The following is a 17171-nucleotide window of genomic DNA, read 5'->3' as shown; positions in this document are numbered from 1 at the left end:
CTGGTGTCAGTGCATGTTGGTAAAACATGATTTATGCAATGTTAAGAGTAACAGAGGCTTTCCTGTGTCTTTGAGAGACTCTTAGAAATGTCATTCCCTGGTTTAACAGACCTTTCAGTGAAAGGTGTGTTTGTGGAGCTGTATTTTTGTTGCTTATTCCCCAGCCTCATATTCTCCTGTCACAGTTCTGGCATTTGGGCTTGTAAGAATAAATTAATGTTTGCAGGCTGCTGGAAATAGCTAGGAGAATGTCTTGATTCCGTGCTACTGTATAAGCCTTCAATATGTCAAAATGATTAAGAAGGTATTACTTTCTTACTCCTGTTGAGGCAAAAAAGCATCATTTCATTGAAAATCTACTTGCCTGCTTCTTCTTTCACCCCCTACTTCCAATTTTCATGGGAATTTAGGCAAAACTAATCCTTCCTTGCACTAATATGTATAAAACATTTGAATATTACTAATGAATTCCATATATATTTGCAACAGGTCTAGATGCTATGGAGTAGGTAGAGGCCTCTACAAAAGTAAGGCCACTCTAAAAGCAGTATTACTTTACTCAGTGTTCCATTTGTAAAAGGAGACACTTCCTTTGAAAAGGAAATTAGGAAGAGCTATTCTCCTCACGCTTCCCTGTTAGAAGTTAGTGTTTTCATGCCTTACTGTACATAAAACAAGACGGAAATCAAACTTTGTGCTCTACCTGTAAGAAAAAAAGATGGTTTTCAGAAAAAGGAAGGAAGTTCTGATGTTACAATCCATTTTCTATATGGGTAAATGGATAGAAATTTTATTTCTTATCTTTGAATTGCTTATGATGCACTAAGAAACTTATAGTTAAATTTCTTTAACCAGAAGAGAGGTGCCTTGCATTTTCTAGATACAGTTCTGGTTTCGGAACTGTAATCTGAGAAAGGTCAGAGCTGCTAAAGCTTGACCTTGGTGTAGTCTGGCATAGCAATGTTAACAATTCTAAGAACCACTGTAAGAAGTGATTCTCAGTATTTATTAAAAGAGTCAACTCTTCTGTGGGGAGGAGGAATAAATGGATTGTCTTGTACGGTTTTGTCACAGTTGTCTTTTACAGCACCAATAAAGTGAACCTAAAATTGAGAATTCAATAACTGTCACCTCTTAACTTTTCTTATTTGCTTGCATACATGAGAAAGTGGTACTTGCATATATATTTTGCAGGTGTTTTGCTGACTAATTTCTGAGATTTTGTGATTTGTGGATTGAGAATTATTGCTTTATAGAATTGAGAAATGTTCAATCCCAGTTATGGATAATACTTTAGAAGTTGTTAGGATCTTTCCATGTTTAAGGTCTTTGAATACTTAATAAAAAGATCTTATTTAGCAAATTTTGGAAAGAGTGAAATTGTTAACAACTAGAATTAAAAAATACCAAATTTCCAAAGCTTTTATGTGCTAGTCAGCTGTAGAGAGTTTGATATGATAGTAGTTCTCATCTCATGGTTAAAGAAATTTTTAATCAAAGAGCAAGAGCTTTCTGTAATTAAAAATAGAACTGGAATTTAAGGAAAACTAATGTTTTCATTTTTTAATAGGATTTCTTATATCTAGTGGCTGGCATTTGTATTGCTGATGGAACAAAATATGTAGCACAGTGTTTATTACAGTTAGTAAATGCCTGCTCTGGGGAGTTTTACCTGATTATAAAGATGCCCTTCACTTGAAAAAGGAAGGCTGTAAACTTCGTGATATTCAGGCTAAACATGATGACTTCAGTGTGATGAATATGCCTGAACATGCATAGGATTATTACAATTCAAAATTTTTACAATGTTTGTGAAAATAAGCCTCTCTGAATTTAATATAAATCATGGAAATTTGAAGGTTATTAAGTTCTTCCTTGGAAAGTTTTTACAAAGTTGTCACTGGATTGTTAGTCCATCTTGAGTATTCTGTAAGAAGCATCTGGGACCTGGATTTCTGGGGAAAAAAAATGAAGCTTGATTTGAGTCTGTATTTGAGATACTTTTTGGAACTACTGACATGTAGATTGCATTTTAATCACGTGTAGGAACAGCTTTGGCCAGTCTTCTTTGACAAGTGTGGGAGATGCCTGGACTGGTGCTGCCCAGCCTAGTGGAACGTTACTTGGGTGCTCAAAATTTTACAGTACTCTGAAATATTATTGTTTATACCTACCAATGTATGCCAGCATGAGCAAGAGGTGGAGTGCATGATATTGAATAAAATGTCGAGAAAGGATCAGGATAAAAGGAAAGCAAGAATAAATCTGTGCTTTAAGAGTATTTTCCCCTGATGCATTGATTGGTTTTCTATCACAGTAAAAGGAGAATCATGGAATGGTTCTGAAGGTATTTCAGAATGTTTTTAGTCTGTTCTATACTTTAAATATTAAAAAAAAAAAAAGGGAAAGATAAAGGTGTTTAAGGGACAGTACTCTCATCATCCAGATAAATATGGAAGCTTTTTATGTATGGCATGTAATTTTCAGCACTCAAGGCATATTAAATAGTCTATGTGCAAAGTCAGTCACATAGGGAGCATCAGAAATCCTTAAACAGGACTCTAGAGGAGTAAATACTGACATTTAAGGTGACAGAGCCCATCAAAGAGAATATGCAAACACAGGTGTGCAGTAGAGATTTACATCAATTTAGGAGATTAAAGTATTAAAATCTTACTAAAAATGAGTAATTACATCAGTGATGCCTGACAGTTTCTAGCAGTAAAAGGTGCTAACAGATTTAAAGATTTTTAAAGGGAAATTTGTGAATATTTTAAATATTATAGTCACTGAAGAAAATATTTTAATCTCAAAGTAAGTTGTTCAAGATATGAAGGAATTATATAAAATAAATGGTTTTACAGGTAACTGATACTTGGACTTCAACTACAAAGCTGTTCTTGACACTGTTAGAAATATCTCCTTTGAAGCCCTCAATCTAAGTTTAAGCCTTTTGTCTGATTTGCCTTGCATAATTTTAAATCTCCAAGACCTACCACTTGTTTGTAGACAGCAAATGGAAGATTTATCCTTTTAGCATCTGCAGCTGTAGGTCTGTGATACATCTTGTGCTGATTTGCAGCATCTAATGAACTTCTGGTTCCGTTCCACTTGGTTCTTGTAAAAACTTGCCCAAAAGCCTGTTCACCTTAACCAGTCACACTTTTTCTCTCTGGGGATGGTCTTAGGGTCTCCTCAGGTGGCCAGAATTTTCTGTGGTTACTTTCAAAGTGCTGTGTGTGGGGTGTTGTGTGGGTGTTTTTTTGTTTTTTTTTTTTTTTTTTTTTGTTTTTTTTTGTTTTTTTTTTGTTTTTTTTTGTTTTTTTTTGTTTTTTTTTTTTTGGTGGTTTTTTTTCCCTTTCAACACCTTCAACAGAATTTTGAAGATAACAGTAGTTCCATTTGCCTTGTCCATGAAAATGTCACAGCTTTGCTTGCAAAGTTCCCTGCATCTGTATATTCAAGTCTCACAGTGGTGATCATCATTCTGCTGCTTTACTTACAACTTTTTAAAAATAATGTCAAACCTATTTCTTCTTGTTCTATCCACTAGCTGAGAAAGGTAGGGCTTTTTTTCCTGTTTGTTTGTTTTTTCCTTCTCTTCATATTTGCCTTCTATCTGTCGTGATGCTTTCTTGTTTCTTCTTTAAGTCTTTCTTTGTGTGATGTTTTGTAATTTCTCTGAGTGTCCTTTGCCATTTTTACAGCCTTCAATTTTAGATCAGATTTTCTTCTCTGATCCTGTTCTCTAGAGCTCTTGCAGTGCCCCCAGCCTTATGGCATTTTAATGTGATCTGCTTCTTTTTTAATATACAGGTTAGGAACTGAAGTATTAAGTTTTACTTTGGTTGTGAAACTTGACTTAAGACATCCTTCTATTTTGAGTTAAATTTTTTTACACATGTCTTTTCCAATGGGTTTTGAACCCAGGCTATAGAAGATTCAGTGGAACTGTTTGGTCATTTGCATGTGAAAGTGTCTTCTGGTGACTTCAAGGGTGTTTGACACAATATGACACCTGATTTTTTTTTATTCCCCTGTGTCTGTGCACTGTGATACAGGCTGTGAAATCAGCTTAACACATTTGGGTTTTTTTGACATAGGTGCATAACTGCCTGTCTTGTGTTTTTTTCCTAAGTACTATTGGATGCTTTGATTTGTTGCTTTACCTTTCCAGGAATTTGACTTACATACTGGAATATGGAGTGGAGTAGAATGCAAAATTTAATTCTGAATTTATTTTTTGGTGTTATTCTGGTCATTGTTTTGAATATTCTGGTTTCTTTATCTTCAGATTGTTAGTAACTCTTTGTTGCTCCCAGAAGAAATGAAAATTAATAGGCATTATCATGTCTTAATATGTGGTGTAACGATGTTGTATGATTGGATTTATATTTCCTGCAATGCTTCTGTTCACTATCATCTTTCTGCATTGTGCAAAAGAAAGAAACTTCTAAGTGTAGCATATTAAATCTTGAATACATCTGTGTTGCTGTTTTCACTCCACAGAGCAGAAAAAAAATCATGTTTAAATTGAACTTTCTTACTTCTGAATAGCCTTTTGGAATTTAAAAAATATTATGACCTTTTAAATAACTTCTAGTTTAGATGCCTTATTTTTTGGGTAACAGACAGTTATTGCAGAATCAGATGTCCTAATTTTTAGATGCTGTTATAAAGCACATTATTTTAAGAAATGCTTTGGATCATAGTAATGGGGAAGGAATGGCAGATGGGAATAGTCAGCTGGGGGAGCTAAAGGTCTTCACTGCATCTGCAGGCATTTGAGAGGAAGGAATAAGAGCTGCAAAATAAAATGGAAAGAGCAAAATGGATTAGCGATGGAATTTTTTTCCACAATAGCTCTTTGATGATACAGTTGAAGTGCTTTTTTAGCTGCTTTAAGCAGTAGAAATTAAACTTCTTTAATTTCCATTTTTATGATCAGAGTAGTCCTATGAGAGACTTTCTGATATCACTATTGTGCTTTCTTCAAAAACATTTATCTTGGTAGTAGGGCAGTTGTATAAATATTCGTAGTTCAGCTCCTTGAAAAAATGCTTTATGACTGCCTTTATTTGGTACAGAAGATCCTACAGTCAGATGTGGATTAATGAGGATGGGGACTAGTTGGTGTCCCTATTAAGGACAGATACATTTGAGAGAATACTCAGTATCATTTCTAACCATTAAAGGGCTGTGACTATAAGTATCCATTTTGGAACAGGTGTTTAATCCAGAATGTTCTTCTGATAGGGTTTATGGCTTTTTATTTTAGGGGCATCAAATATTATTTCTTCCTTTCCCAAACAGGATGGGGAAAACTAGAAACTATCTGGAGTCTACATTACTGTGTGGAAACGTATGCCAAGCTAAGACAATAACTATGCAAGTAGGCTATAGTTTACATTTGCTAAGGAAATGGTTCTGAATTGTATCTTACCTTTCCACTACTTAAATCTTCTGTTTGTCCCTTTGCTTGAAAACCAGTGATGCTTATCTTACAATTGACAGCAAAAGGCGTAACGGATCCATGCCTAAGTGAGAAATGTGCCTTACTGCCAAAAGTATGTTTTCTGTCATTTAACTCCATGCCTAGAGTCATAACACACAAAATTGTATGTGGAAAGGTTTAGGAGTAGGGTGGTTTTTTAAGAGCTAGAGTTTGTTAAATAAGACAGTGAAACTGTTTGTTAAAGCACTTATTAGTACTTTAACACTAATGCGTTATGTTTTAGATGAGTTATGTTTTAGATGAGTTATTCTCATCTAAAAGTAATTGGGTTGACTGCCCAGAAGCCTGGGTATTCTAGTGAGCTAACATTTTGAGGGATGGGTAGATGAGGTTCGATTAAAATATGTAAGCTTAAAATAAGTGGTAATAGTCTCTCACAAACCTTTAAAATAAAGCTTGATTTTTTTTTTCTTGGTTTTTTTTGTGCACTGACAGGATGTATGGGGGGCTCTTTACTCTTCTCTAATGCATCCTTGAGCTGTAAGCATTACTTTGTTACTAGTTATGGAGAAAGCTGGTGTGTTTTGCTGCAGTAATTCTAGTTGCATGTATTTATTTGCATATATGGTGTTGGTGATATTCTATGAAATTGTAGATTTGAGTAATAGATGTGATTAAAGAATATATAGCTACTAGGCATGTCCTTTTTCACCTTCCTAAATTTAATGAAGAACAGTTTGTAAATGATGCAAAATGCTAATTAAAATTTTAATTTGGCAATCATCTCAGTTTGATTAGAAGCAGATGCTGATTATCTGCAGAAATCTAAATGGACCCTTAGAAGGTCTTCCTTATTGCTTAAAATTGACTTGTGGAAGTAAAGTCAAACTACACCACAAAATATGCAGTTACTTAGGTCCCTTTAGAGCACTGGGGCTCTATGATTCTTACTAAATGGCTTTGTGTAATTCATAATTAAATAGGAACTTTGCAGTCCACTGTAAGGCTGAATCCTTCTGTACTCGCTACTATATATGTACTTTCTGGATGAAGTATATTCTCTAACTGCTTTGAAAAAGTTATGTGCTTTGAAATAAAAGTTGCAGAAAAGGCTGCAGTAAAGATATGATGAATAAAAACATTCTTCCTCTTAATCTAGCGGAAAGCAGCTAGACAACATTTGGACTCTGAGTCTGAATCCTGAGGCAGATGTTCTGCTGTAACTCTGGATTTCTGAAATAAAATTGAAATGACAGCTGTGCCAAAAATGTAGTGGAAAATAGGATCTTGTACACCAGGCTCCTCAGCTTAAGGTAGAAGAAGTGGGAAGGGGAACCACACTACTTGTGTGATAATGTGCTCTAGCACTCAGTAGTTGACCAGGTCATACTTGACTGCCAGTTATCTAAAGGCTTAGAAAAGGAGAAAAAATAGCAAATCCTAACCTCATCCTTACAGATTTTCAGTTCTTAGCAGTTAGTAATTTTGGATTCTTGGAAGAAACTTGGTATAGACAAGCAGAAAGGTGTCATCAAGTGTCCCCTCTTTTTTCTAATATTTCAGAGATCCTTTTGGGGAATGAGAAAAGAGAAAACTGAGAAATCAATAGTTTATTTTTAAAAAAGATACCAATATGGTGTACAAGAAGACTGTTTGTTTGTTTTTTTTTTTTTTTTTAATAATTAAGATGTTAAGTTCTTTTGTAGTGGTTGAAGTTCAAAATGTTTGAAAAATGAATTTATTTTTTACATAGCAGTGAATGCAATAGCTTTGGAAATGTTTCTATTGTTCCTTAATACAGCAGCATAAAAGCTGATAGGATGGTTTCTGCAGGATATCATTGCTCTGCAAGTAGAATTTACTATCTGCTGTTTTGGACAAGCTGTTTGGGATAAGTTTCAGAAAATGGTCTGCCAACTTTGAAACACTCTTCCTGGCTAATCCTCTGATTGAATCTAGAGAAACATTTGTTACCAAGTTTCTTTAAAATTGCTTCTGATGTTACTATCCTGATTTGTAAATGAAAGAAAACTTGTTGATGTATCTATTGGAAGCTCTTATGATTTTTCTGTTAGCTCTTCAGTCATGTGTGACTCTAACTTGTATGTGGTAGTGTTTCTAGGTAATTCTGTGGTAATTGTTTTGTTCAGCTTTCCTTTAAAGGCGTATAGAGAAATGTTTGTCAGGAATGACAAATCTGTATCACTGAGTTTTTCTCTGTGATTGTGGTAACCATGCATTAGCTGCATAGTGAGGCAGATCATAAAATGTTCTTTCTGTGCCCACTCTTGACTCTGAAAAAAAACCCAAACCCAAGCAATGTTTTAATTGATGGATAAGAATATATAATTCCAAGTGATGCCCTTTATATTTTTAGGTATGCCAGCAAGCTGAACTTCAGCTAAGATATAAAGTTGTAGTATTAGTATGTACTATAATTTTCTTACTAATTAATTTGTGCTTGGCCAAAATGAAATTGATAATCATCAGGTTTGTGAATGACAGATTTACAAGCCTCTGGAATGTTTTCTTTAAGGCTCTTCATCCTTTTAATTGGTAGGAGAGCTGGGAATGGTGTCCTTTGCTAATCAAGCAATTAATTAACTGGCTGATTGCACTTTATATTCTCAAATTTAATGGTATCTAGGTTAATACTTTGGTATTCTAGTGCTAGCTTAGTTTGTAGTGTGATGTGTGGCAGTGGAGAAGATTGATTAGGAAATTAGGCATGAAGCAGAAAAAATAATAGAGTTGCAATTCAGCAAAATATAGATTGACACCACTTGTTTTTGGGAAGGGTGTTGTGCCACTTGAGTACCAGGTGCTCTCTTGACTAAAAGCAAATTTTAGGAAGTTCATTTTCTAAGGACACCAGTGGCATGTGCACATACATACCAGAAGCTCAGTCCTGGAAAAGGAGAGGACTTTGTGCATGGAGTTCTTGTTCCTTACTTGGAGAAACAGTACAACTAAATAGTTGCACACATCTATAGCAGTATAATGTGTGCATGCATCTTTATCTCTTCATTAAAACAGAGTAGTAATATCAAATTTATTTTGAAGTTTTTGGACTACCTCACTGACTGTGTTTGTTTAGCCAAGCCCTGCATATTAAATTATTAATATTTTAATCTAAATTTATGTGTCTTTGTGTTTCCAGGACAGTTCTGTGATTAAAAGTCAATGAATAAACTGCATGTAGAAAACAAGAAATCTAGAAATAATGGAACTTGTCCTGAGTGCTTGCTTCTTTTCCTTCCTCTCTTTTTCTATCTTTATTTTTCCTAAGTTTCAGGAATTTACAATGAATTGTTGAATTGTTTCAAGCTATGCTACCTGACCCATGTCACTGAAAAGGGCAGATCCTTTTCCTGGTGTTCTTTGCTTGTGCCAAGCAAAGTCTGACATAGTGATAAGCAGCTTACTAAACTGGCTACAAGTGAAAAAGGCAAAACTAGTGAATTCTTTTCTGTGAGGTGAGTTTAATCAGTTTCATGTGGAGGGTCAGATGATGACCAGGTGAGACCCTCAGAAGAATTCTGGTTTTTTTTTTTTTTACTATTTTGAGCAACAGTATTTTATATGGTGAAATCACAGAGTTCTGTCAGAAGTTAAGCAGCCTGTTTATCTTTCCAATCTCAGAATTCTAAAAGCTGTATTTAATTGTATCTAATTTTTTAATGATTACTGGAATGTGTATTTGCAGGTGCTATTTTAGGATGAAATTATTAAATATACAGACTGTAGTACTCTTATTTAAATTATTAAAACCCTCAAAAACAACAATAAAAAATAAGTTTTTCTAGCTTCTGTGAACCAAGAAAAATTGGGATACATGTTCATGATGTTCTGGATGCAGCGATACAGGCATGGCCTAACTGAAAGCTTGAGACTTCAGACTATGAGTAGTATTTCTATGAGTGTATTTCTTTGCATTGCAACTTCAGTCAATTTGATGTGAAAATGGTGAAATCATTAATGCCAATGGAAGGTTATTTTTCATGTTCCAGTCTTTAAGGAAGCTAGTGTTATTTTTGAATGCATTCTGGAGTAATTTTCCAGCTTTAGGTAGGGGCTAGGATTATCCTTGTTTCTTCTTCCTCTTTCTTTCTGTTAGCTGAAAACATGAAGGCAATGTGAATTTGATGAAAAGGCAAGGAGCAAAGTGTTTGTGGGGCTGCTGAATGTTTGCCTAACTTATAAGATACTTGAGCCTGTAAGAAGTAAATTATTTAACAGCTTTATGTGTATCATTTATGTAGATAATAAATAGTATTTTGCAATAATATTTGTGTTAGTTTAAAAAACAAAATTTCTGATAAAACTGTTTTCTTGGTCACACTGTCCACAGTCTTATCTAAATCTTTAGTCATGGCCCATTAGCCTGTTTTGTGTGAGGGTTCACCAGGATCACTTTTACCCTAACAGTGTTAAATTGTTTGCTAGTGACATGCAAGAAAATCTAAAATGACTGTCACTGTATCTGTACAAAATTGATATGGTCAAATTACTAATAAAGAAGGATGTAGACAGCTTGTGAAGTTTGGAATAAATCCCCCTTGAAATAAAGTCTAATACTGGAAAAAAATGGTTTTGTTGATAAAATGAAGCTGATTTGTTTTGGAAGAACAAATAAAGAAGGAATCTTTGCCTTTCCCTCTTCTTGTTCTCCCCTCAATATTGCTGGCCTGTCTGTAAAACAGTTTCTGGACTCCTTTAATATCTCTCTGGACAAAAACTCCACTCTGTCCTTGGCTTGGTTTGATGGAGCTATTTTTAGTAAGAAATCCTAGAAGAAATAGTGGAATTGTAACCACCATTGCTAAACAACGTGTTGTACTGTTTTTATTTGCTTAGTGTATTCACACAGTCAGGGTTTGGAATGGCATGGTGGACAGCCTCTCCTAAGGGATATCTACTAAGAATGCATAAAACTGTTACATTTGAAAATGGAAGCCACTATTTTGGAATTAAAATGAAAACTCAGGTCTCTGGTAGGTGAAAAGCAGGCTTGCAGGCTGATGCAGTGACTTAGGTTTATACTTACTTAGACAAGAAATAGATCATCTGGAGTTTTGGTACCACTGTGTGAAATTTGTATATAGTTTCAGTGTGATATGAAAAGCAGGAATTTTTCAAAGTCTAACAAGAATAAGATTGTTAATGAGAGTATTTTATAGAAAGTATTTTCTTGTTTCATTTACACAAACACATTTAATTGTTTTGATACAGTTACTTTGTTAAAGAAGAATGCTTTCTTTACAGGCTGCTGAGCTTTACATTTTTACATTCAGAAATATAATGCTGTTGTGTATTTCTTCTCTCTTCAAAGCTACATTCTTCTGCCTTGCTGGTATCTTTATTATTATTTTTTAAAGCTGGTTTCCCTGAAAGAGTACTACAGATTACATCAAGATGCAGACAGGGTAACCATAAGCCTTTTCAGCATTGCTGCCTTGGCTATTTCATATGCATATATCAAATCACTGTTTTTCACTAAGCTGCTTCTCCAAGTTTGAAATTAAATGGTCCTTTCAATGACTTCCAAGAGAAGTGGGTTTTCTTGTTTTCTTGGGTTTTTCAATTGAGAAGGAAAGAAGTTTTGGTGAAATGCCCATTTAACTGTATATTAGTGTTGGTCAATAAATTAGATATTCTGCCCCATTCAGAGAATAAAACTGCTTAAGCACATCCCTTCCCATGGAGAGAAAAGACATTGGGTGACTTCATCTTGCATTTGGACTCTGCACATCTATTGCATGTGATGGCATGGGCTTGGTTCCTGACTAGTTTCTAAAAACTACCTTGACTGCAGCCTTGTATAGCTCACTGTAGGTGTTGGAGCACACATCCAGTTCATGGAGAGCAATGTCACACAATGTGTTATGCTTTGGTGACACTTCTGTCCATCTATGTTTTGAGAAGGTGCTCTGCCTTCCTTAACATTTAAAATCCTTTCAGTCAGGGACTACTCCCATTATATTTCATCAAAAGCATGTTATGCAAATGTGTGTGGATTTGGGTGCCACAATATAAGAAAGATCTAAAGTTATTAGAGAGTGTCTGAAGGAGGGTGAGGAGGACGGTGAAAGGTCTGGAGGTGAAGCCGTATGAGGAGTGGCTGAGGACACTTGGTCTGCTCAGCCTGGATGAGACTGAGGGGAGACCTCATTGGGGTCTACAACTCCCTCATGAGGGGAACAGGAGGGGCAGACACTGATCTGTTCTCTGTGGTGACCAGTGACAGGACCCAGGGGAATGGCCTGAAGCTGTAGCAGGAGGTGTAAGTTAGATATTAGAAAAAGGTTCTTCACCCAGAGGGTGCTGGGCACTGGAACAGCTCCCCAGGGCAGTGGTCACAGCACCAGCCTGACAGAGTCCAGGAGGTGTTTGGACAATCCTCTCGGGCACATGGGGTCACTCTTGGGGTGTCCTGTGCAGGGCCGGGAAGTGAACTTCATGGTCCTGATGGGTCCCTTCCAGTTAAGTGTATTCTATGATTGTATGATGTGTATTTATGCATATGCACTATTTAAGTTTTTTATTAGGAAATGTAATATTGTGATTTTAAAATACTTTAAGTTGTTTAATTAGAGCATTGCTGCTTTACCTGCTTGTTTCAAGAACTGCAAAAGCACTAACACTTAGAGGACAGTAAAGATACCATTGTTCTCACTCCTTAGAAAAAAGAAAGTTAAATTCCTGAATATAGTTATATATAGTTAGATATAATTTTGTTAAATCTGTATTTAAAAGTAGGCTGAAACTGTTCCTTTTGTTAATATCTGATGAAGTTAAGTCCTTACTAATTGCCATTTATTCATCTTGCTTTGTTTTAATGCATCTCTAGAGACAAGCAAAGATTGTCATGAGTTTTATTTTAGAGAAGCTGACTTCTAAAAAGTGTGTTTTGCAGTTCTTGTTAATGCTTAAAATTATTGTAGTTTAAAATCTGCCCTTCTACTTCAGAGGGAAGGTTGCTTAACACTATTGACCACTAGTGTTTTGCTGGTTTCTGCTTAATTAATTATTAGTGATCACTTAGTGCATATGTAGCTCTTTTTCTCTTTTCAACTAAACTGATAATATTACAGGTTAAGTAATATTTTAGCTCATGCTAATAAAATAAAAAAGCCTTATCCTAAAGTATTTCAACAGTTGTAAAACAAATTCTTAATTTTAGATTGGTGAAGACCTGAAAAATGAATTGGCTAATGAGCTGAGTGTGTCAACCCCTGGCTTCAATCTGCCTAAAGTAAAAGAACAAATGTTCTATAAGGTAAGTAAAAATTGCTGAGTCCCACAGATCTGCATTCATTCTCTCTCAGTTAAATGCAAAGTTACTAATTTTAAGTTTACCTAATAGTCACAGTAAATCCAAGTATCTAAAAGACTAATGAGAGTTCCTCTACTTCATGTGAGTATCAGGGTGGAGAGAGTGACTGGGAAAATGAAGGAAGCTTCAAACTACTATTAATGTCTTCTGTCCTTTTCTGCCATCCCCTGCTTCTGCCACAAAAATGATCTTAAGTTTTAATGTTTCCCAGACAAATGACTTAATTTACCTGGCTGTCAGACTGTTCAGGATGGAGACATTGTCAAATATCTATTGCTGAAATTGGGTTTGGTCTGATTGTATTAGTGAGAAATTTGTTTTGTAAGAGAGCAAGGGGAGAGGAAAAAATTCGTAATGTGGCCCACTGATTCTTTGGAGTGAAGCTCACTGGGTTTCAGATCAGCTTGCAAAACCTTTTGTATGTAGCTTATGGGAATCAAATATTCCCAGACGTTTGAAACAGAAATCCATTTTGAAATATCAAACCAGTAAGTGATGCAAAGCTATGTAATTGGATCAATACTTGTAGATACAAACTTTGAAGTACCTTATTTTGCCTAGTTGCATGACTTTCTGTAAGCAAGCAATATTTTCCCACCAAAATAATGATTAGCTATTCCTAAGTCAAGATTTAATTTCACAGTCTTTGAGTTTTGTCTGGAGACAATGTTAAAAGACAGAAAATGACTTAAAGCTTTACTGGGCCATCTTGAATCTTAGGGCTGTAAACATTACTGTTACTGTGTTATTTTGCTATTCCACAATGTGGGTTTTTCTTCCTTCTCAGGTTGGACTTGCAGATGCTGTGGATTTATTTAGAACCAGAAGAGTATTTATTAAAGATGGCTTTGCCTATGTGCCATTTAAGGAGATTGATGTGATTGTTTTGAATAACTATAGAACAAAATTGTCTAAAGCACTGGCGGTAAGTCAGATGAAGTCTGATTTTCACTACTCTTGTTGTATTGTTTGGTGACACTCCTGGACAATAGCCTTTTTGGGTTTAAAATGTATATGCTTCCATCTGAAGAATACCAGAAACCTTACTACAAGTACTGGTAGCACTAAAAAACATTGATTGTGAGCTGAGTGTCCCTTAATTTCAAATGGTATTTAGCATATAACGTGCATTCTATAGGAATTTGTGCTAGAGGATTTTAGCAATTGTTTCACACAGAGATAGTAACATGCCCTTTCATTCAACATGTCAGCCCCATGCATGCAACTGTTTTTTCTACTGGTATCTGTCTCTTCTCCCACAACATTTTGCAACAGTTTTTTGTTGGAACAAGTGAAATAGTTGTGGATTTTTATTCTATGTTCTGTTGGTAAGAACTGAGCTTAGCTCACTTGGTTAGAGCATGGTGCTAATAATGCCGAGGTCATTAGTCATCATTCAGTCTCTGAACAGGTCACACACTTAAGAGTTGGGCTTGAAGGTCCCTGTGGGTCCCTTTTAACACTGAATATTCTATGAACTCAAATGAGGATAAGCCAGAATATGTCAGGCAAAGGTAAAGTTTTTGTTGTATGAACATTTGAGTTATCATACCTAGTTAGGACATCTGTGGTAAACACTGTATGTGAATGTCCTCTGTTAGTAATTTGATCAGCTCAGGAATTGTTTGTTTTACAATATCTCTGAGACTCTTCAGAGGGTTTAAAAATGGGTGATCATGTCTAATACACAAAATTTTAGTCCTAGAAAATGCAGCATTGAATAACATGAAGGCAGATTGGATTGCTTTTCAAAAATGTTTTCAAAGCCTTGTATTGTTATGTTACATTAATGCCAAGGCTGACCACGAACATTTAGTAAACAAACAGTGGAAAGCAAAAATGCATTCCTTTATCAAATTAGGAAATTAGCATAGTGCAGTCTTATTTGGAATATAACTGGAGTCTGTGGAATTATTTAATGTACAGTGAAAATTGTGAGTCTTACATGAACATTTTCATTGGAACTCTAACAGAACTGCAAGTAAAGATGCTTGTATTTGAGTTGATGCATAATGTTTTTGCTGAAAGCTGGTAACACTTCTGTGAGATTTAAAAAGAAAGAATATATTCCACAGAAATGTGGCTAAATATGCACATTATCTGCATCTATTCAAAATACTTTTGAGAAGCTTTGTAAACTTCTGAAATTTGTGTCTTGTGTGAATAGCTGAGAAGTCTGAAAAACACTAAGAACTGCAATGAGTAGGCCCTGACTTAGTTTGAAGAGAAATCTGAGAACACATACACTGTCTCGCATATTATTCATTTCACCTGGATTGCCTTCTTAAAGCCAATAACTGCTTTTTGGAAAGAAATACTTCTTTATGTGACACTTTGTAGTCATGGTTTAGAAATTTGGATACTCATGATCTAGGAAAACTACCTTCTACAGAACTGCTGTATTTGAAGTTATTGTGGTGCTTTGGGTTCACATTAGTCTTTTAATAGATAAGCTTTGTTTATTAAAGTTCACCATGTTTTCTTTGTAAAGGATAAAAGATTAGTGATTTCTGTCCTATTCCAAAGTTTCTAATTGAACTTGGGGGGTTTGATTATTAATTTAGTTTAAGAAGCTGTATTTAGTAAACAGTTTCAGCTAATTTTAGCCAGCACAGTGCACTGCTGAGAGATGCTGGGGATTGAGTCTTTGGAAATGAAGGCTAAAGTTCCAATATGTTTTACAGAGGTTAGTCTAATGTTACTCTGTTATACCAGAGGCTTAACTGAAGTGTGATACTTGGTAGCTGAATACTTAGTGTACTTTACACTGGAACAAAGCTATAAACATCAGTTACATATCAGTGAAACGGTAAAAATACTCTTTTAAATAAAGGATTGTGTATATATAAATCCAGAGGATAATCTTAACAATTGTCCTCAGCCATATCTGGACTGAAGAGGCAGAAGTTATGACACAATAGCACAATTGAAGTATTGTTTGTGAAAAGTAGTTGTTGAAATACTGTTTGCTCTAGGCCCAAGTTCTGCAAGTACACCTGGTTTAGCTGTGCTTTTTTAGGACATGGATGCTTTTTTGTGTCTGCTGCAAAGGAGAAATCAGCCAAGAGAAATGTGTTTAATTTCAGGCACTCTGGTGATACAGAGGTCTTCATGACTTCGCACAGAAGTTGTGCATCATGGCCAGACTTAATTAAGAAGTAATAAAGCCTTGAACATCATCACCTGTTTTATTATTTGTCTCTTAATGAATATATCTGATAACATTACCACTTTGGTAAGCATTACTTGTATGTTCTTCTGGGAGTATGTTTTAGTGGTTTTGCAGCATCTGGGTGTTCACACTTTGTTCTCAGCATTTTCTAGTGGACAATCCTTGTATTAGAATTTGAGACTTTTAAGACTGTAATGGTGTGATCATCTGAATTAGGCGTATGCTATTTCTAAAGAAGGCGTTTGTAAAATTAGGTTTAAAAATTGTATCTTTTGTTAGATATTTTGATGTCACTGGCTTAAAAATTGTCTGGATGGCCAGGTCCCAACTGTGGTGGTGAATGGAACCACATTCAGTTGGTGTCTGGTCACTAGTGGTGTTCTCCAGGGCTCAGTATTGGGCCCAGTCCTGTTTAACACCTTTACTGATGATCTAGATGAAGGAATCAAGTATACTCTGTGTAAATTCATGAATGGCATCAAGCTGGTTTGGAGTGTGATCTGCTGGAATCACGCCTTCCTGCGGAGGCTCTGCAGATCTGGATCTGGGCAGGCTGGATAGATGGGTGGAGATGAGCGGTATGAGGTTCAACAAAGCCAGGTGCTGGATCCTACACTTGAGTCACAACAATCCCAGGCAGTGCCACAGGCTGGGGGCAGAGTGGCTGGAAAGCTGCCCTGCACAAAAGCCCTGGGGGTCCTGGCTGACAGCAGCTGAACATGATCCAGTGTGTGCCCAGATGGCCATGAGGGCCAATGCCATGCTGGCCTGTATCAGCAATAGTGTGGCCAGCAGGCCCAGGGCAGGCATTGTCCCTCTGTACACAGCACTGGTGAGGCCACACCTCAAGTCCTGTGTCCAGTTCTGGGCCTCTCAGTTCAAGGAGGACATTGAGGTGTGTCCACACAAGGGCAACAGAGCCTGTGAAGGGTCTGCAGCACAAGTCCCATGAGGAGTGGCTGAGGGAGCTGGGGTTGTTTAACCTGAAGAAACAGAAGCTCAGGGGAAACCTTATTGTTACCTAGAGCTGCCTGAAAGGAGGCTGTAGCAAGGTTGACCTCGGCTTCCAGGTGATTTGTGACAGGACAAGAAGACATAGCCTCAAGCTGCACGAGGGGAGGTTCAGGTTGGATAGTAGGAGGAATTTCTTCACTGAAGGGGTGATTAGGTATTGGAGTGGGCTACCCAGGGAGATTGTGGAGTCACTG

The 17171-nt window shown here is 36.2% G+C and overlaps 1 protein-coding gene across 1 annotated transcript in view; it reads left to right on the top strand.

Moving 5' to 3' along the window:
* The window catches only part of PRIM2 (DNA primase subunit 2), an 88661-nt gene that overhangs the window by 9634 nt on the left and 61856 nt on the right, over positions 1–17171 (top strand). The window contains exons 5-6 of the mRNA XM_053973572.1: positions 12639–12734; positions 13579–13716. Coding sequence (XP_053829547.1) covers positions 12639–12734; positions 13579–13716 — 234 coding nt within the window. The remainder of the gene's footprint in view (positions 1–12638; positions 12735–13578; positions 13717–17171) is intronic.

This window comes from Vidua macroura, chromosome 3 (genome assembly GCF_024509145.1).
Source record: "Vidua macroura isolate BioBank_ID:100142 chromosome 3, ASM2450914v1, whole genome shotgun sequence".
Classification (NCBI taxonomy): Eukaryota; Metazoa; Chordata; class Aves; order Passeriformes; family Viduidae; genus Vidua; species Vidua macroura.
This window is presented reverse-complemented; position numbering and strand designations above follow the sequence as displayed.